General features: G+C 38.2%; 1 protein-coding gene across 1 annotated transcript in view; it reads left to right on the top strand.

Moving 5' to 3' along the window:
• The window catches only part of LOC113231410 (runt-related transcription factor 2), a 57,187-nt gene that overhangs the window by 8,059 nt on the left and 26,398 nt on the right, over nt 1-22,730 (top strand). The window contains exons 2-3 of the mRNA XM_026465720.1: nt 7,616-7,983; nt 9,009-9,225. Coding sequence (XP_026321505.1) covers nt 7,801-7,983; nt 9,009-9,225 — 400 coding nt within the window. The 5' untranslated portion in view covers nt 7,616-7,800. The remainder of the gene's footprint in view (nt 1-7,615; nt 7,984-9,008; nt 9,226-22,730) is intronic.

Raw genomic sequence — 22,730 nt, 5'->3', positions numbered from 1 at the left:
TATTCTATAATTTATTATTATATAATTTTAAGTAACAGTGGAGATCGTTGTGAAGTGTCCAGGGAAGTGCTACCTAACTATTTCTGAAGGGTAAGGGTACTGGTGAATTTACAGGCACATGGGACTTATTTATGTCTCAGGATGACGGGCGAAGTGGCAGTGCCTCTCAGATCTTTGTAAGTTAAAGCTCTGAGTGGCACTGCAACTGTTATGGATAGGCATGTAGCTTACCATCAGGTACACGACTCGTTCGTCCCGTCACTTGATACTATAAAAAAAATATCCAAACTAATATTACAAATACAAACAAACAACATTTGAACCAATTGAAATGAATTTTGGTATAAAGATAGAAGGGCCGAAGTAGAAGGTGAAAGGCTACTTTTTGTCACAATACTAAATCTTAAAAGGGGTGAAATAGGGGATGAAAGTTTGTATGGAATACCAATAAAACTACGACAATTATCTACGGAGTAGAAGTCGTGGGCGCCAGCTAGTGTTAAATAAAAAAGGAGTGAGAGCAAGTATTAAATTTGGGCTATTTCTAATTAAAATAACGGGTACGACAAACACACAAGAATGACACAAAAGTCAAAGAAACGAAAGAAGGTGTTATTCTGTACGAAATAAATGCTTTCATTATGTTGTAAGAACTAGAGCGTAGTTTCCCGAGGTCGTAAACGGATTAAACCACGTATCTACTATTACCTCACAAATCGCATTATCAAAATGAGTGTGTGGATCAAATAAAACCAAGATATTGCTTTGTCCTTGACTATTTCATGTGTACAGATATCCCACTTATGCCGTCACAATTTCCCAACCAGTAGTTTCAAATTAACATTGGAAGTTCTTTATATTGACGCAGACATAGGATGGTTCTAGCAGAAAGTGAAAAATTGATGAAGAAAAATATAGATCTTAATTTAGCGCCATTGAAAGTATTACAGATTTTAGATCCAGGAGAAGGCTATCTCGCCACTCCACATTTTTTTATATCAAATGATAAGTCGAACTGGTCAAGTGCCTATCTATAACTGCATTCGAAGTTTAAAATCGCAAAGAACTGAGGGGCGCTGCTGCTGCACTCCGTCTCTCTGAGACGTCTAACGATAAGTCCCAAGATTCTTTTGTGATAATTATTTTTAAGTGATGTGACAAACAAGTCGTGAACCTAGTGGTAAGCGGCACGTCTATCCACAATATTTGTAGTGCCACTCAGAGCTTTAATAATGAAACAATGCCTAACATTTTTCATGTGGTGGAAAAGTTTTGTTATAAACGATGTAGGTATTTTATTGGGTACGGAGAACAAACTAGACGTATGAATAAGACTTTCGTGGCTATTTACTAAATGTAGGTTTCATTCCGAACTTTGACTGTAGTTAACTAATGACCATGGAGCATGGAACTCCCCACCAACCCCAAAAACCCATGTGCCTGTAATTTCACTAGCACGCTTACCCTTCAAAACAGAAATACGGTAATGCTCACATTACTGCTCGGCGGCAAAAATAGGTCTATAAACTTCCTTTTAAAACGGTAACATGTAGTTTTTTCGCCAGTATTGTTGTTGGCTATATGGAGTATCTACAAACAATTGAATATCGTAAGTATCTCCAATTGCTGTAAGACAAGAATCAAAGCAAATAGAGCAAGATTCACCCTTGCTCGCATTAAGTCGAACATCCCAATCGTGTGTAATGGCTTATTTGTTCATGTGAGCCTTCGTATTCGCCGCGGGGAACTTGGGGGCTTGTATCGTAGATACTTGTACGATTTGCCTAAAGATATGTGTGTGGGTAATGTTTGGGAAACTTGTTTTTTTATCGCAAACATTTGATTCATTTGTACGGGACACTAAATTAAATATAATATTTGTTAAGGCACGTAGGTATCTAGTTAGTTAAGCACTATTCCGATTAAATAAGCCCCCTATTTAAAAAAGAAACCGCTCTGAGACTAGTTTATTCGTTTGGAAGCTACGACGCCAGAGGCAAACACACTAATACTCAGTCAAAGCTTTAAAACTAATAAATCTCCTCTTTTGGCGTCGGAGGTTAAAAAGCAGGATTCGTTAAACATCAAAACCCCATATCTTTTTGTAGGTATACTCGTATGTAAGATTTTATACCGTCCTTCTAACTGTAGTAGCTAGCATTACGTAAACTTCAGAATTATGTGTTTTCATCACACTCGCTCGTAAATAGTACGATTGCATGGTGGCTAACTTGACTGTAATGCCCCAAATAAAACCCTCGGGTCTTTTTTCTTTCCATTACTGACATGGTGCGTAAGGAGTTTTGGTGTAATTCGTGATTGTCTATTTGTGTGTCCATGGCACCCGCGACACAGGGTCTCCCTAGTGCGGGGCTATGTTGTGTGTGTGCCTTATACTTATTAATAAGAATTTATTATATGTAATTGATTTTAATTCTTTTCCGTATAATTTTTTTTTTATTTATCATGGTTGGATGTGTGTGTTTGCTTTTATAAGATTTTAGTTCGAGTTGTATTATCTATGGAAGCATTTAAAAAACACAAAAACTCCCGCCATTTGCAAAGTCCATAATTGTTGTGTTATGAACCGGATTTATATTGTAAATATTTATTTCCTCACAAATAGATGAAAAACATTGTATGTTCCACGGACGGTAATAATATACAAAACTCGAGTTATTTATAGCCCTCAGCCTTTGGCTTCAGGCTTCTAATAGACTCTCGTTAGTAATTTCTTATTTATCGTCCTTCATATAATGTACTATTCCGGCTTAGTTGGCATAGCAACTGGCACAGTTCGCTGGAAGACGTTGGTTCGAATCCAGCCGGATCGAAGTAATTTTTGGTATAACAATCTCGTGGAGTAATTTCACAAAAATAATTGAATATCATGGTGATCAAATAAATAATAAATAAATAACGCACACACTCAAAATAGCCCCGCTATAGGGAAACCCTGTGTCGCGGGTGCCATGGACACACACGTAGACAACCACAAATTACACCCAAACTCACGAGAGAAATAATTGTAGGCCATACAAATATTTCTCCCGGCCCGGGAATCGAACCTGAGACCTCTGCGTGGCAGTCCGGCCTGGTAACCGTTCGGCCACAGAGGCAGTTAATAAATAGTAAATATTGAACATTCAATAAAAACTTAAAAATCATATGCAGCTGTTAATGTTAAATGCTACAATTAATGAGGAGGGGTGGAATCTGTCTTACGAGTACTACTGTATATCTTCTCCAAATAACTAATGTGACAACACGTATTTAACCGATTGTATATAACACTAAGTGAACATACAAAAAAATCATACTTTATTGTGTACGGGTGACTAGTCTCCCTCTTGCGCGTCTTCATTGATTGTACGCATGGAGTTTTTGAAACGGCACCAGCCACCAACACGCAACAGCTTTTGGCAACTTCAAACGAAATTTCAATTCTTCACTTTATTATATTGAGAGCTAAAGTAGGGAAATCATCTTCGTGTAATGCGCCGGCTACACCGCGAACGACTCAGAACTAACTTAGCTTAGCTCACGTAGCCGGGGCATTTTTTCATACTTCGCGAACTAAGCTGACGGAGATAACTATTTTTTATTACCCGAGGGAATCTGCTTGAAGATACCCCGGCCCTACGGGGGCAGATTAGAGGGTTATGTAGGACTGGGTTGAACCACACGTCCAGGGTGTTCCTCCTTTCCGCTGGAGGTGGAGGCACGGGTATACTATCGCTCGTCCGCGCCTCTACCAGCGGCTGGCCGCGCCCAGCGCAGCCCCTCCCCGAGAAGGGAGACACAATGGTTCCCTGACTAAAAATGTAAAGGCTCGCCGAACACCAGACGAGCTCTCCAAATCGGGCCCCTACATGCTGGGCAACGAACTGACGCGTGTCCGCTACTCAGGGGCCATGGGGGCCAGGACAAGAGGACCAGCCCGCGCGGTACTCCCTCCTCCTCGGGCCAGCCTAGCTCCATCGGCCGGCCCGTGGGTTCCTCTTAGCTTCACCGTGGGATGAAATCGAGACGGAAACGGAGCTAAGTAAACTAACCCAACGATCCCGCTAGCTATGTAAAATTTGTCGTCCATCTGCCGCCCTTCACCCCCACACCTAGCCATAGTCACTACTTACTACGTATTTTCTTAGCTTAGTGTTATCGCCTTTCTCATTTATCCTCATACACGCATCCCTCTCGCTCATACTTTCCTAACAAAATCTTTTTGTGTAAAATCTCCCCCGTGACCTTCGCGCGCCTGCCAAAAATTAGAAATTAATGTGACATTGAAAAGAACAAGAATCTAAGATTTAAAAATTAATGGAAGACGTTGTGAAATGAGAAAGAAATAAACGAAAATTAAAGGAAATAAAAGGAGAAAAAGCCAAAATTATTATTACATTATATGAGAAGAGTGGCGGCCGCCCGAATACTGCAAGAACCCTTTTGGAAATAAAGATGAGACGTGTCGCTTTCTTCTTTCTTCAATACAGTCCACTTTAACGCCGTCCATAGATAACCTCCTGATAGATGCCGCCTGTTGAAAATTTATACTGTAAGGCAAGTGACGTGGGAAATGCAATTAAGACATTCTGATTCGCTAGTTCAAGGTCGAACTAGAAATGCACTCAAATTGCACTTACAGCTAGTGATGGGCAACCTTTACCAGTCTGGATCCAATTAGTCGATAAAAACGATAATATTGTAACACAAATTATTAAATTCTTCCATGCTGACCTAACAAAAGAAAAGCATATAATGTATCAGCTGCTTATGATCCCACGCAAATCGTAAAAGCGGACTGAGGGCCTGGGTTTAATGACGTCCTATATGTAGGCGACATGCTGGCAACCTGTCACTATTTAGTGCACTAAGTTCTACTAAAATTTTAATAAAAACATTGCTAAACGTGGTTAAAGTGGGCTTGTCTTACTCAAAGCTCTGTCGACCCCTATGGGAGACAGGCGTGACGGTAGAATGTATGTAAATTATTGAATGACTTACGACAGCAGGATGATATTTAGATACAGGAAAAAAGGAATTGTAAGAAAACAAGGTACTTGGTAAGTATTATAAGTCGTCGTATTTACAAAAGCATAATTAATGAAATTATTTATTTATTTATTTAGGACAACTAACAAATATTTGGCGTTTAATAATTTCTTTGCATTTCATCCCCAATGAATCCAACGTTCATAGATTTCCTGCCGTTATTAATTTTTTTTCTAATTCTGATAAAAGGATGCCAATGAAATAATTTTTCTTTTTTATCTTCTATTTAAATCACGTACTTTTCTTAATTTTTTATTATTTATCTTAACTACGTTACTTAATTCTATTATTCTTCGACAAAGTTGGTTTTTAACCGGAGATTCATATGCTGACGGAGCAGTAGCTAATGCTGGTGACAATGTTTGTTTTTTTTCGGGCGTCTTCACGATGGTTTGATGATGAGAGGTTGACGGGACCTCGATGTCTTGCATAGGACTGTTAATCTGAAAACCACTTAAATATAAGTACTAATAAATTAATGAAGAAAACTCTTTCACAGGACATTATTATGAACTTTGAAAAATTTCAAGGTTATTAAACTATACAAATGTTTTAAAACTTTGAAAAAAATCCTTCAAAAGCTATAAAGGTGACCTTAATTACTAATACTAGTAAAAGAAGTGTCCTTACCAATAATGGTAGAAATAAAGTTGGAACAGTTGTATCAAGCAATCGCCTTCGATTCTTCATTGTGTGAAAATTATCTGCAGCGAAATGTCTTGAGCAAATTACACTATTATTTGTAGGCAACCAACCTTCTTCTCGAGAAGTTGCGTCTATCCATTTATTTTTTCGCTCAAGACATTTAGGAAACCTAAAAACAAATTTTAAACTTTAATCACTGTCAAACAAAACTACATGAGTTATTATGTATAATTGAGTAGAATTATAATGAAATTATAATATTACAATGTGTGTAAATAAATAAAAAAATACAATAATTCTTTTATTTCCTCTTTACGCAAAGTATCGATATGACGAAATTTCAAATCTTCCCAACCCTTAGACAAAAAGAGACGCTTAATAGTAAGGGTATAATAAAAAAAACAGATGTCAAAAAGACATCAACGAGAGATCAGTTTCCTTCGTAATTTTTTAGTAATAGCCATTTTAATATGACCTAACCTAACTTGTAAATTACGTAATTATAACTTACCGGTGAAACGTGATTCCATCTTTTTGAAAATTTGAGATCCTGGATGATTTTCTACACCATTTCACGGCACAGGTAGTCATTTTTATAGTTCGTTTTACCCAAACCAGCGTAACAATACTGGAATATCAGGAAATGCGCACAGGTCTGATACTTGGTCGAAACTAAGTGTTGAATTTTTGCAAACTTTTATATACGTGCAATTGCACAGATGTGTGGTGCGCGTCTGTTGCCCTGTATGCGGCATCTATTAGGAGGTTATATATGCTGCCGTCAGACCCTATAGAGACCTGCATCTCTAGGGTCTCCATACACGGAACTCGCCTCGCGTTTGTTCTTGTGGTTTTTCCGCAGGTTTCCGCGCTACCATTTAGCGTTGTATGCAACTACGTGAGCTAAGCTAAGCCAAGTTAGCGTAGCTGGCATAGTTGGTTGCATGCAACTATGTGAGTTAGAGTAAGCTAGCTAGCTTCGTTCACGGTGTGGCCTGCGCTTAAGTATGGCTATTCAACGACTACCAGAGTTGTAAAGAAAATGACTAGCTTTTCTATTTTCATAGCGCAACGAGAGAAGCGAACGAAGCTTCCTTGTCGTCCAATCAAGTTGCACAAACTACGAACGGAAACTCGACCGTTTTAAGACCGTTTCTCGGAAATTTGAAACTAACATAAAAACAGGTCAGACAAAACCAACATTTTGAATTTAAATGTATGATCTCAGGCAATTGAAATAGGGTTATAAGTTTATGGGAAAAATTTTGTGATATCTGTGAAATAAGACTGAATGGGTATTATTGCGAATAATGAGATTATTTTATTTATAGATAATATTTAGTTATGCATTTATTAACAAGAATATATTTATTATAATAAATAACGCACACCCTCATAGTCCCGCACTAGGGAAACCCTGTCGCGTTTACCATGGACACACACATAGACAACTACAAATTACACCCAAACTTACTAGAGAAATAAATGTAGGCTTTAAAAATATTTCTTCAGCCACCGAGGCAGTTATGTATTTATCGAGAGCTAGGCCGAGCCTTTGCAGTTAGCGACCAGTGGCGGATCCGAACAGCCCCAGTGTTGCCAACTAGACTAAAGCAAATATCGCTAAACTGAAAGTTTGAAAGTCGCCGGATATCGCGAAAACTGTATATCCGTTCCATAATGAAAATCCGATTTTCAGCTTATGATACCCGTTATAATGTCCATTTAAGTAATTGGCAAGAACTTAGAAGAACCTCTGCGTCACAGACCAGCATGGTAACAATTCGGGCACGGAGTGTGTGCGTGTGTGAGTTCCTATAATAGGGATCGATCGAAACACAGCAGCCGCGGGGCGAAAACTTTCGAAATACGTGCACGCATGGCCCACAGTTCAATAATGCAATTAAAATTGTTCCAGAAATCTCGAAGATGCAACGTCTGGCAAAATTAAGCTGTCATCTTTACCGAATATCCCTAACTGCGTATACGAACCGAATATTCGAACTTATGTGACCTATGCTGATCTTATAAATACTATGATAAGTACAGTGAAATAACTTTTGTGTCATTGATATTATAAATGTGTAATTAAGTGCATAGACAATGCATTTGTCGAGTGAAGTGAGTTCCACGACCAACGGGCTGGGGCATGAAGCGCCGTCCTCGAGTTACGGCGGGCATCTGCCGAGTCAGCCTTTAACGGCTGAGTTGTTGGCTGAGAGAACGCTGGAAGGTTTACTTGCTGATCATCCAGGAGAACTGGTGAAGACTGGCTGTCCTCATGTTGTAAGTTTTGTTAGCTGAAGTTACGTAATGTCTGATATTTTTTTAATTTAGTCTTGATGGCTATCATGCCTATCCTTAACAATTGCAATGCTGCTTAGAGCTTTTAGTCGCAAAGATTTGAAGGGCACTACCGCTGCGCCCATCACCCGGAGACATAAGTTGAGCAAAACTTATTTATATATTCTATATTAAGATCCTCCAGATCAGAGCAAGAATAATTTGTTCAGATGGGTATTCTCGGGTAGTTCGAAACCGAATATTAATACGATGCAGTTCATATCGTACCCTATTCTAACACTTGCACGTTTGAGGAGTTACCGGCAGTTACTAGTGTCGCAGCCAGAGTAACTAAGTTTCGAGCCGCAACAATATCGATTTTCATTTCAATTTTTTCATTTTTCAGCCATTACTGTCCCACTGCAGAGCAAATTCCCGTCTCCCCTTTTTCCACTCTTAGCGATTTAATGCCGCTACAGGCCAAGACCTCATGTACGTGTCTAATTCGTCACGCCATCTCGTTCTGGGTCTTCCACGGCTTCGTCTTGCGTTTGGTGGGATTTACCCCGTGGTGGTCTTTGCCCATAGCTCGTTTGACATGTGGCAGACGTGTCCGGTCCAGTTCCATTTTAAGCTCGTGGCTTTATGATCAACGTCAACAATTTGTGTTTTGGAGCGCAGTATGCTGTTTCGCACGCGATTTGACAGTTTTACTTCCAAGCCACTGCGCTCCATGCCTCGGTGACACACCCCTAATGTGAACTTCTGACGATTCGTTAAAGACCAAGTTTGAGCACCGTAGGTAAGGACGGGGAGAATGACACGTCCATGAGCTTTCTTTTGATGGATAATGGTAACTTTCCTTTCAATATCGATTTTAATGCAGAAAAAAGCTTAACTTACTGCTACTACCCTATTATCTTATCTCAGATTCTAAATCTACCTAAAGAATAAAATCAGTAGGCTGACGTTACGATATTTGATATAATTAATCGAGAAATTATTAAAACTAGTTATTTTTTTGACAGGTGTGTACGGTTCTGCCGCCACATTGGCGATCGAACAAAACCCTGCCAATGGCATTCAAAGTGGTGGCCCTAGGCGAGGTTGGCGACGGTACGCTGGTGACTGTGCGCGCCGGCAATGACGAGAACTGCTCGGCAGAACTACGCAATTGCACCGCAGTCATGAAGAACCAGGTCGCCAAATTCAATGATCTCCGATTCGTTGGCAGAAGTGGGCGTGGTAAGTCATAGATTTTAGTGGTTTTAGATTTTATAATAGATATTGTCGATTAGGTCGATGTATGTCGCTTCAATGTCGTGATATTTGGATAGGTTAGCAATACATGCGTGATCTGTCTACAAATACATGCATCAATGACAGTAATCTTGAACAATACCTAGTAATATAAAGTGAGCACTCATAATTCAATATAAAAATGAAGTAATAATAGTTAGCCTATAATAGGCTTGTCCCATTGCTGAGCACAGGGCTTCTTTCACAAAGAGAGGGGTTGGGCTGTAGTTCACAACATAATTAAACTTTGCAGATGTATGCAAGTTTCCTTATGATGTTTTTCTTCACCGAAAAGCTCATGGAAAATTTCAAATCAAATTTCTCACAAAAACTCTTAAAAACTCAAAAGTGCAACCTCCGATTCGAGCTCACGACCTTTTGCTTCAAAGGCGGTAGCGGTTACGCTATCACATCTAATATTTTGTTATTAAGATACTTTAAAGTAAAATGCGTAGTATTTGATACAAAGGATATCGTAATTGAGTTTTTATTGAATGTCAGGAGGTTTTACCACCATGATATTCAATTATTTTTTTATGAAATTACTCCAATAGTTTGTTATAATTATTAAGCAAAGATCGTACACTTAGAAAAAAATCACTTCGATCCGGTTGGATTCGAACCAACGTCTCCCAGTAAACCGTGTCAGACGTGAAGCCGTCTATAATACTGGCACGCTATGATGACCGTTTCGACGTTTATCCGCTCATCAAGTTTCGTATTAATTCATATACGTTGAAGGAGCTAATTGCTGTACATTGTTGTCAAAAGTGACGTGAAGTAAAATTTGTGGAATATATAATTTTACGACACAACTCGGGTTTTGTTGATCGAAATTAGAAATATTCAAAAATGAAATTTAATACGATCGTCACTTATAGGATCGCTGTCCAGCACAACTTCTACCTCCGGCAAACTCGCGTCAAAGCTCAATGCAAAACAAAGCAGTTTAGAATTGACGATATATTAAGTAAACATTTTTATTTTCGTTTTATAAATGTATAAATTTTAAAACAAAAATTATCTTAAAAAATTTAATTTTATAAATCTAAAAACTTATAGATGTGACTCACATTTGATTATATTTTTTTCGATAATGAATATTTGATCTCAAAATGAGATTTGATCTCACTATTGTAATCTTTCAAAACGGCCATCATAGCCTGCCGGTACTGTAAGTCACGGAACGAACCAACGGACCTCACGAATTTTTCCATGTGTTTGTTGCAGTGCTTTGTTTTGGTTTTTACTGGCTATTTTGCCGCAATTTGTGAGAAATCTATGACTAATATAATCCACCCGGATCGAAGTTTATGTTTTCCAAGGGTTCGATTTTCGTTTAATAATTATAACAAAGGACATCGATTTACTAAGCAGCTTACGTAAAGCGTAGATATATTACATAACTCGAGGGTCTGCAGATCAATTACCGCCACTGACTTAATATTCCGACGCGAAGACTACTATAATATTCACTATAGCCTACCGGGGGTTTGTTTTGAGTGCACACTCCGAGGGGAGAGAGATTTTTAAAACAACATCGTAAATAAGGTATTTTATAAGGATAACATGTTTGATATCGAGTTCTTAGGTTTTCAAGATAGCTACAGCTAGATATACATTGGAAAATGTGACTTTAATTTTTTAGTAAAAGTATAGCTTTGTGCACCCCTATAACAGTGGAAGCCTCTGCTCTCGAGGTTGTTGACGAGTATGTCTACCTTGAAGAAACCGTCCAATTAGGCAGGTCAATCGTCGAATCCTACTCGGTTGGGCAGTTTTCGAGAAGCTCCGGGACGTCTTCTTGTCAGCAATAATGCAGTCATTGAAGACAAAAGTCTTCGAGCAATGCGTGTTGCCAGCGATGACCTACGGCTCTGAGACGTGGTCACTTACTATTGGCCTCATAAAAAAGCTCAAAGATACTCAACGAGCTTTGGAGCGAGCAATGCTCAGCATTTCTCTACATGGTCGAATCAGAAATGAGGAGATCTGAGAAAGAAGAACGAATATCACCGACATAACTCGAAGGATTAGCAAGTTGAAGTGGCAGTGGGCAGGGCTGCATATACAGATATAGCTCGTAGAACTGACGGCAGTTGGGGCAGAAAGGTTCTTGAATGGAGACCATGAACCGGAAGGCGTTCAATGGGACGGCTCCTTACTAGATGGACGGACGACGTCACGCCGCGTCCGATCGGCTGGTCTGGAAATCTTTGGGGTAGGCCTATGTTCAGCAGTGGACGTCTTCCGGCTGATATGATGATGATGATAACTTTGTGAAAGAGTTCAAAGTCAAAGTTAAAGTCAAAGATTATTTATTCCATAGGTAAAATAAATTTACACTTGAAAACGTCACATTTAAGCTACTGCTCGTTCACTACGCTGACCTCCATGAGAAGAACGAGCAAGAAACTCTAGGGATTGATCTTTTCAAATAAACTTAAATGCTATGGAATACACTTTGAATCAAATTTGTGTGGATTCTGGAGCCATGTCGCCTTTCCATACATCTAACACGTAATCTTCAATTTTGTAATATGATTTTTCGATCAAAATATTTTAATGTAGTTTTTAAACTTAGGAAATGATAAACTTATTATATGCTCCGGAATCTTATTGTAAAAACGTATACAGTTCCCCTTTTATGGGGAACTGTATACGTGTTCTGTATACGTGTATACGTGTTCATCCAGAGAAGTACTGCCACCTTAGCTACTTCTGCCCCCAAGCAATTGTTAGGGTATATGACTTACTTACCTGGACGAACTAGCTCTACTGGTATATGTGTACCAGAATTTCATAGCATTATAAATATTAGAAAAATCGAATGACTTTCGCAATATTTACTTTTCACATGTCAATTCAAAACATTACTTGTGTCAAATGGCTGTCTGCTAAACATTTTTCACTTGAAAATAACGATTTTGTAACAATAATTACTGAGAATCCACTTCAATCTCAAGAAATAAAAAAACATTGTAATAATGTATATCGCAAAATCAGCGACGAATTAGGTGCGCTTAAGTCACAATTCACGATTTAGAGCCGGGTCTCAAATCTTGCTGATTAGTAGGAGTAAATGAACTTGATCTTTGAAATTTTAACGAAGCCAAATCAATGTATGTGTATTACTAGTGCTGGTCGACAAGACTAATGTATAGACAATGATTGGCAAAAAAAGGTAAATGGCGTAAATGCGAGTTACTTCAAACTGTAAACGTAAACTAACACCCACAATGTAATTGATATTATTTTTGTTTAATTTTAAAATGTGTCAGAAATTACTTACCTTTCTCACACATAAGTTCATAGAGACCTTAAAACATGTACGAGGATAGATCAATTCTGTCAATTAAAATATATGAAGTATTTCATACATTTTTTCCTACTGTTGATATTGCCCACTACAAATTTAAACTTGTCTAGATGCCATCAGATTCTAGTACACATATAGGTAGTACCTGCGGTTTGAGAATACTTTTTCGTCTGCAAATACCATACGTTCAAATGTCAAAATGTTCAATGGTTCTGTCAAACTGTGGTCCTTATAATTGTGAAATTCTGCTCGAATTAACTAATTAGTCATTGTATTGGGGATAATATTATTTGATTCTCAAATATATAATTTGTCTATTGTAAAACGTTTTTAAATAAACGATATATTTTTATGTTTGATACATATAATATGTTGACTGTTTCGTCTATATTAGTTGATCTACGGATAAATTATAAATGAACTGCATAGAAGATAGCACTATCATTATGTTTAAGCATACTAAATGAATATTTGATAGTTACAAATAATATTTGATCCTCTTTTTTCATATAGGTCAATGCTTGGTTGCGTCTTCAATTTTGTTGGTCGGTTAGGTTAGTACATGAAAAGGCAGCACGAATTGAGCGAGCGTAGCGAACATGCCTTTTTTAATGCTCACTTGTCTTAGTTTTGAGGTTCAACATGAAACTATCAATGTTAACCTATACAAACATTAGGTCAGAACAGATAAAAATGTACAATGATTTAATTTATTTTACGTCTCAAAGAAAAAGCAATCACAGAAATCAAGAGATTTTAGATTTTTTGGCTGCTGCTTTTGCAAATTTAAAATGATCATTTAAATACAATCCAACGCATTTTATATATTTTTATATTTTATTTAAGAAGTGAACAAAACTGCGAAAATAATACACAAGACAATGTGCGGTGAAGTATTTATAAGCGGTCAGTGGCTGTTCTTATCCGGCTTCGCAATTACGCTGTGTCCACTGAAACTGATACCTTTTAACCTTTTATAGTTAGGCTATTGTTACTTAGTTTGTATAGATAACGAAAGGATAAGTCTATAGAAAATTTTTATAAATGAAATAACACTATGCACGTGGCAATAAAAACAATAACATTAGCATAATACATAGGGCGCACTTATACGTTTCCGGAACTGGCCACTTACATAAACAATATTTAAAAAGTAATTACAACATTTGAAAATGGAACTCTTTGGCTGTAGAATACAGTTTGTTTCATCTGACTGTCACTTGTTTTTACATTGTGGCGTTGTTTTAGAAATTGGTTGTCTACATCACCATGGATTTAACTCGTGAAAATTTTCGTAGTATGATTTTCTACGACTTTATTTTATTTATTATTATTATTATATTTCTTATTCATTCCGGAAACTTATAGTGGGCCCCACATATAAGAAATACGTCGTGTCTTGTCTTTACTCCAATCAACTTAAATATTATTAAAGTTAAATATTTAAAAAATGTTAACCTAATGGTTTGACTTACCACCTCTCAAGCAGAGGCTGTGGGTGCGAATCCGTGCTCACACCTCTGAGTTTCTCGGAATTTATGTGCGAAATTTATCATGAGCTTTTCGGTGAAGAAAAACAACCTTCGGAAAACGCAGTGGCGGACTATGGCGTAAACCTTCGCCTGAGAGGAGACCCTTGCCTAGCAGTGGGAAATATAACTGGGTTGTTGCTGATGAAATTTAAGGTTAATTAATATAATAATAATCACAAAAATAATAACCTTACTGCAAGAATTCTCCGTAGCCAATACTCAAAAACGGCCGTACCAAAATCTACTGGGACCATATTGGGACCAATTCATTCTGTTTACACTAATAGACACGTTATTTTTTCTAATATTTTTGATACGAAAGGCCTTTTTGGGAATTTATCTTTCCCCCTTAACGAATAATAAAACGGCCTCGTGTGGTCCAGAGTACGGTGGTTGCAACGATCTTCGAGACGTGTCGTCCCGAAGAAATACGTAAGTGGCCGTCGCCAAATCCTTAAATATAAAAGACGAAGGCCTGGCGCGGTGAGATGCAGCAACCGGCCGAATTGTCTCCATCGCATGTCTCAGTTGAGATGTTAAATCAGATGCCTCTGCGGGGATGACTAGGTTAGGAGGAGCAATAATGAATGAGTTTTTGGCGAGAGGAGGGTCTCGCCGAAAACGAGTTCCGGTGATGGCGCTTTGATGTCCTCCTTACAAACCGTCTGCATGGCGAAGAGCACCTGAGGCAACGCTCTCGTCCACGTGTCAGCGTAGCACATGAGGGCTGCCTTGAGCTGACGATGGAGGCGTTCCACCACGCCATTGGCGCAGGGATGGTAACTGGTGGTGCGGACCTTTTTCGCTCCGCAGAAATCCATGAGTCGCCGAAATAGCTCCGACTCAAATTGGCCAAAATCAGACTTGTACCCTTTTTCACCAGAGCCATAGAGTTATTCTCAAAAGTACTGTGATCGATCGGAATGAGCATTGAAACGAACACACTTAAACTTTGGGGTAGCAAACATGAGAAGGCACGGCGAACTGTAAACTTACCTCGCATCTCATATTCAAATAGTGCAGGGGAAGTAACGAATGGGAGGCAGGGGGACGGGGTCCTGGGAAATATCAACTCGATAGTTGACGAGGGTGGCGAACTGGCGACAACTTATGTGTCAAGTTGCAGAGGAAACGAAGGAACTGGGCCAAAAATCGGGTGAATTAGAATTTCAAATTGAATTTGCTAATCTATTAATTGCTATAAAATTGTAATTTAATATCTATTGAATAGAAACTATATAACGTTACCCGTTCGGTGTTGTTTTATGCAAATTTAGCCTTTAGGTACATTAGGTCTTAACGCAGTGTAGTAAGGAAGTTGTTGTAAGGAACAAAATAGCATTTTTTACTTTTTAACTTAATATGTACATTACGAGTATAAGTTCCATGTTTGAAACTAAGCGGTGTTTTCTTTCTGTTTTGTTTACTTTTAAATATGGCACCTATAATATACGCATAAAGGCTATATTTAAGACTCGATACTACTCCAAGTTCTCATTCAAATATTTCCCGTACTAATTCGGTTCATTTTGCTCGAGTCGAGTGGCACTAGCTTTATGTAAGAATTTATTTTTTTACAAACGAAATTAATGCCATTTAAAAAATTTATATCGTATACTATATATATTCTATTCAATAAAAAAAAAATACTGGTATATGTAAAGTATCTAATGAATACACCAGTGTTCTTGTAAAATTTTGAGGTAAGTTAGTGTTTTTTTTCGATTGCGAAAATTTTTAGGCATCGTGTTTTCACATCAGTGTATATCGTCAATTTTAATATATATTTTTTCCAAAGTGATTGTTTCCATTCTTTTACTGTAATGCGGAATGAACCAATGTCTTTTTATGTAAGTTTTGTTTATAGCGTCCCTTCCTATTAACGTCCTTAGACCTTAGAAGCGGAATATTTTCTTCAAATATAAATTGGACCAATACCGAAGTAGCCTGTTTCCAACAAAAAACACGGTACAAGTGTAAAATATAATGTAGTATTAAAACGAAAGTCGTAACACCTATATTCATTCCCACTATAGCTCCTATCAGGGCACTATGAGTCGTATTCTAGAACTCTATTCAATGCTCAAGTCAGGATTGCACTGGCAATCCCGGTACAAGTGTGGTACAATCGGTACAAGTGTAAAATATAATGTAGTATTAAAACGAAAGTCGTAACACCTATATTCATTCCCACTATAGCTTCTATCAGGGCACTATGGGTCGTATTCTAGAACTCTATTCAATGCTCAAGTCAGGATTGCACTGGCAACACACGCACTGGAAATACGACCCTAATGGCAGGGACTTGAGTATGATTTCAAGCGCTTTAAACCATACTCAGATCCTGACTTGAGCATTGAGTAGAATTCTAGAATACGACCCTAAGACTGATTGACGCTTAAAGAACAGCTCTAAACCCTAAACAGGCTACCGAGAAAACCTTCATTAGCTTTTCCTTAAACAAACAAAAGCTTTCGGGCACGGTGTACACGAAAAAAACCAATATAACCCAGAGCGGCGGGAAAGTGGAAAAGAAGTTAAGAGGTGTCTATTTGTCACGTTCCTTCCTGAATAAGGCTCTGCTTTCCAATTAAGGGTAAGCGCTCTCTTTGTTTATCTTAAATTGCGAGAAAATCTCACTCAAATTATCGAGCAAAAAGACAAAGGGGAGATCGGTGCCCCGCGGAACATAACTTTTGTTTCGTTCCGGAATAAAAAGTTGCGTATCTAATGTTTAAGGATGGCGCCGGCGGAGGGCGCGGGGAATTTTTAATAAGCGAAAAATTTAATGAGGGCGGAGAACTTTTTGCTTCGGCTCGCTGCTGTGTCAGCAGCCACCAAACGGGCAGCTCTCTCTCACTCCACAATTTGAAAAAGGAATTATTAATTATGCTTCTATATAATTTCTTTTCTCAGTTTAAATATTACTAATCGGAAGGTTATTCGGAAAAGAGGTTGAATTTGTTTTTATTATACTTGTTTATGAAACAAGTGAGGGGCGAACAAGTCGTATGCCTGGTGGTAAGCGACACATCTGTCCATAACAGTTGCTTTGCCAATCAGAGCTTTAAATTGCAAAGATCTGAGGAACACTTCCACTGCGCCCGTCACCCTTAGATATAAGTTAATAAGTTCCATGTATACGCCTGCAATTTCATCAGCAATGCACACATTAATTGCTTGGCGGTAAAAGTAGTAAGGTGGCAGTACTTCCTTGGAAGAACTCTTTCACAAGGAGCTCTACTATTACTGAATTGTATGACTACAAACTGCAAATTATTATTGGCCCCTCTGCAAAATGGAGAACCCATACCTAGCTATGTAAGGCGCTTAACTGTCCATAAGGCTAGGAACATTGTATAGGAATAAAACGAAGAAATAAATACTTAAACCACTGACTTACAAATAAATGGACGAGGCGTCTAATACAAAAACCACGAAAAAAATGTCCCAAGTCAACCTATTTAAACGTAGTGACATGTAAAGGAATATGAAAAAGCTTTTAAATTGTAATGTCATCGCAGTACTGTCTAATTTTGCTTGCTTCGCTGTCAGTCAAACAAACGAAGATTAAAGCATGAATGACGCTCTGTATACGATTTTAACGCCCTATAAGTTCGGACACTTTTTAGCGCGGACCCGACGTCCATACAATTGTAAGTCAATGACTTAAACCTAAGATTCGTAACACATGTTTCTGAGTGAGCATTGTGTAAACAAATACTTCACCTGATAAACGTAACTTTGTCTAACTTAAAGCGAGCGTGTCTCGTTAGACGCGGGCCTTATTACCGGCGGGAGTAAGAGGCCAATTTACCGCGCCACTAGTCAAGGAACGACATCTGCTAATCGATTGATTGACCCCACCTTGTAAAAAATGCGGGGGACCGATTGTCCCCAAACGCCCCATGCGTAGCCTCTTCAATTGCCGATATATATTGCTTTAAAGCATTACTTTGCCATTAAAATACGTACACAGTTATACATGTTTTATTTATTCGTATTAAGTTGTCTTTAACTTATTCAATAATAAATCACAACACTCCTATTTCGGAAAACCTAACAACAATGTAACACTTGATGCTATAGCACCTAGCGTTTAACCAGAGCTCGTAAGCCGAGACAATGGAGGCTCCCCTTCGAATATTATTTTTGCACGAACCGTGGCATTGCCTCACCTTGCCTTTATTAACTGCAGGGAGGACGCCTTTGATGCAGTGCAGCCGCTGTCGCTACCGCTTCCGACCCTGTACCCTCACAACTAATGATTTTAAATTCACCTAAATCTCCTTGGATATGTTATGAGGGCTATTTGATGTATAAATTAACATTTAGTCGAGTAACGGTTATTATAGTAATTTATGCGTATTTGATTGAGTTTTATGGTTGATAATTTGTATTTATGGCGTTCAAAATTTTTTATAGGCATAGTTTGAACGTCGTGCGAATATATTGAAAGTGGATTCGCGGAATTTGTGTGTTCGTTCGCCACACAATTAATAATTTCGCACCATAGATGTAATAAGGCCATATCTGCAAAATGACTGATTTAAGTTTCCTCGATCCAAATTAGTCATAATTTTTAATGATTAAATAGGAGAGTTGTAAAAATTGAAATATACATAATTTGTTTCATGTATTTCGTATTATTTTTATGATTTTCATATATTAAAAGCAATTTTGACTTATGGGCTTTTTAAGCAGCAGCTTTTTATGAACCGCGATGAATATATTGCTCAGCAAAGTACGAGTACATCGGTTGTGTTTTTTTGATTCCGGGTAACCTAAATCTGTGCAGGCTAGACTACATGTTGACCAAATATTTGTATAATCTACCAGACACCGTGCTAAATGACATCTAAGGTAATGTCAGGAAATGTAAAACTGTTTTAAAGAGACACTATCTAATATTGTAGTGTCACTTGAATACATCTATATCTTGAACTCTAGAATTTGTTAATGTAAGTATGGAGACTGTTAACTCACTCCAGGTAGTTAAATAAGTAAGTTTTTTGCCTAAAGAGAAAGAAGAGACAAATTTAAATTTTTTTGAAATTGTATAAATTTGAAAAAAGAACACAAAAAGAAAAACAATTTGCAACAATAAAGGGCTATGTAATAAGGCCTACTTCCGTTTGCAACTGGCATTAATTTCTATTCTTATTAATTTAGAAGAATGCAAGCGGGCGAAAAAATCATAAGCGAGATTGAGATGGGCGAGCGAGACGTTGTCATGGCTATCACTTTAATGAGAGAGGGGGACGCCGAGAATTTCTTAGCAACTTCGCTCGTCTTTTTTGAGTTGCTCTCTTTTCCGTTTTTAATTATTGAACCACTCATTCCTAATTATTGTTATTAGCGCTGGGGAGACTGGTGAAAATTGAGGGTCTCGAAGTAATATTGACCGGTCGGTTTGAGGTGCGTCTCTGGGGAGGTTTTTAATTGTGTGCGCTTTTGACTTTTCCTCTTGTTCCGTGAGACGCTCCAATAAACTTGAATTTTACGGTGTCTCGCTTGTATTAGTCGGCTTTCATTAGTGAGGGTGCTTTGACTGAAACTTTACACTTATTGGGTTGAGGAAAATTCCTAGCTTTTGTTTGTTAAACATCTGTAGGTGTATTTTAATATCTAAGCATTGGTTGGGGGGATTGGGTGCGAGCGCGGGACGGCAGCAGTCAATCCGCTAATGTCCCTAATGCGTATCGGTGCGCATTAGGCATTTTATATCCAAATTGCCGCTCTCTGAGCTAAACCTCCCCAGTAAGCCATGAAACCGAGATCAAAGGAGCTTGCAGCCATTACGATTGTGGCTCATTTTTTATTTAGCCCGAGAGCAAAGCGAGACTCTTATCTTAACGCTCCCGCCTACTTTATGACGTTATAAAAGCTGATTTTTAATCTGACGTGCCCGGGAAATTGCCCCGAACAATTCCATTTCGTTCCAATTTGATTCCTTGCACGTTTTACATTTTTTCAATCTTATATGTGACGAGACAAGGTTTTTATTAGTCTGGATCTTCTATATGTATAGAATAAAAGTTTAGCTCTATCACATAAAATTTTTGCTATAATTTAAAAATATATTAAAAATGTTGTTTCAGTAATGAACTGACATAGTCTTAAAAATTAATTTACTCTAATACGTGATTGCAAAAAAGCAAGCTAGCCTAATGGCTTGAGCTAACGCCTCTCAAGTAGGGGTCATGGGTTCAAATCCGGGCGTTATATACGAAATTTAATTTGACAATCACTATGAGATGAAATCTGCACATCGAAGATGGTTCACAATCGGAAAACTTATGAAGACCCCAACGTGGGTACCCAGCATTGGGACGTATAAATAGGTTGACGATGATGCTGAATACGCAAGTAACATGTTTTATCGTCAGAATACATTTTTATCGCTTTCATATAAAATCCTTAGCTAACCTTAATATAAACGTTCCACAAATTGTCTCAAAAAATAATGTTGTAATTTTTTTAAGGCAATGTAATATTTATATTACATTATTATTTAGGAAACCCTGAATCGCGGGTGCCATGGACACACATAGATAACCATAAATAACATCCAAACTCATGAGAGAGATGTAGGCCATACAAATATTTCTCCCGGCCCGGGAATCAGACCCGGGACGTCTGCGTGGCAGTCCTGCATGCCACGGAGGCAGTTGTTTTGTTTCTATGGGTACTTATGTATTTAAATACCTTAGCCATTTAAAAAATAAACATAAGAGAATATAAAAAGAAAATTTACACGCATTGATGGGTAAGAAAACGAACGGACGAAATGGTTAAGAAAACGTTCATACTTTAGGTAAATTAATTCCTTCAATTCCGACTACTGATTATTATGTATTTGTTCCAAAGTGCAATAAGGATTATTTGTACTGTATTTGTTTAAACACGTGTATTCGGTGGGACCGTCGATTTTGTAGTCTTCCTTGTTTTTGTTCCGTTAAATGGGCCGGTGGGTGTAATGGGAAGAAAAACGTTGAACTTTTAGCACACCACGTCTTCGATATTATGTAGATTATGTTATTGATTATCTCTGTATTGCATATGTATTTTTGCTGGTGAAATTACAGGCACTTGGGACTTGTTAACTTATGTCTGAGATGACGAGCGCAGTGGCAATGACTTTTAAATATTTAAAGCTCTTAGTGGCACTGCAACTGTTATGGAATGGCGTGTTGCTTACCACCAGAAGCACGACTTGTTCGTCCCGTTACTTGGTATTTAAAAAAGAAATAATTTTCTCTAAAAAGTGTTTACCATTGCATCTCGTGTTATCCCCTAAAACATATTTTGGATAATCTGTGGAACTCTGGATCAATATCAGCAGTTTATGAACTCGCACGTGTTACAATATGTTTCCACTAGCAAAGGGGCGCTTATAGAACTCGAGGGAAGCCGAATTTAAGGGAGGCGGAAGCCTTTTTATGAATAACTAAATGATTTATGAAGTAAGCACCGAATGTCTTCATATTTTTGCGATGTTACGTAGCGCCTTTGATATGTGTGTCTGGAGAAAGGATGATTGTAGAAATATTATATTATAAAAAATATATAGCAGATATGTGTTTATATTATGCATAATACAGTCTTTCTTTAACCCCTTAAACGTTTCACGGCGATATGCTTTCCCGGTCTTTGTGGTTTTTGTTGATGACGTGAGTTGACGCAGTCTATTGGATATCCAGGTGTGTCATATTTGATTCCCACATTAGTAAGCTTGCTCAAAGGGTTAGAAAGCTTACCTATAGTTTCAAACAACTTCGCCATGTGTTGGATGGCTACCTGATAAGAAATGTCTATCTGACACTCTGTCACTCCATTATTTCGTAGTGTATTGTTTCCTGGGGTGGTGCGGCGAGGTCCCATAAGCTCATTTTGGAAAGGGCACAGCACAGATTGATTTTAAAGGTCTGCTTATTTAAGCCCCATATGCATCCTACGAGAGATCTTTATTCTGAAAGTAAAGTTTTAACTGTTCGACAGATGTAACTTCTTGCTCTGATTTAAAACAACACTCTTTGATTGAATTTCGTCCTGATCATCCTATGGCGATTTGAAGGCGATCGCATGAGGTATGCAAAGCGATTGCAGTGAGAACTTCTTTTGCAAAGAGGTTCAGTGAATACCTGAGAGGAAGGCTTTACAATTACGCTAATAAAGTTTTGGAAATATATTCGTATACTCAAAGGGAATGTAAAATAATTACAACTCAATGGCTTTTATCGAAAGACTACACGGAAACGGAAAATATTATGTTAAATTATTAGTTTCTGTATTGATGTTAGTACTCATATAAATAAACCCACCCTCTAAGACGTTTAGCTAGCCTTAACACACGCATACCCGCACACGCACGTATTCACGCACTCACGCACGCACGCACGCACGCACGTACGCACGCACGCACGCACGTACGCACGCACGCACGCACGTACGCACGCACGTGCGCGCACTCACTCACTCACTCACTCACTCACGCACGCACGCACGCACGCACACTCACGCAAGCACGCACGCACGCACACACACACACAAACACACACACACACACACACACACACACACACACACACACACACACA

Source organism: Hyposmocoma kahamanoa, unplaced genomic scaffold (assembly GCF_003589595.1).
Source record: "Hyposmocoma kahamanoa isolate Upper Pololo Valley unplaced genomic scaffold, ASM358959v1 65, whole genome shotgun sequence".
Lineage (NCBI taxonomy): Eukaryota > Metazoa > Arthropoda > Insecta > Lepidoptera > Cosmopterigidae > Hyposmocoma > Hyposmocoma kahamanoa.
The sequence above is the reverse complement of the archived record's forward strand: the minus strand, read 5'-3'. Positions and strand labels throughout refer to the sequence as shown.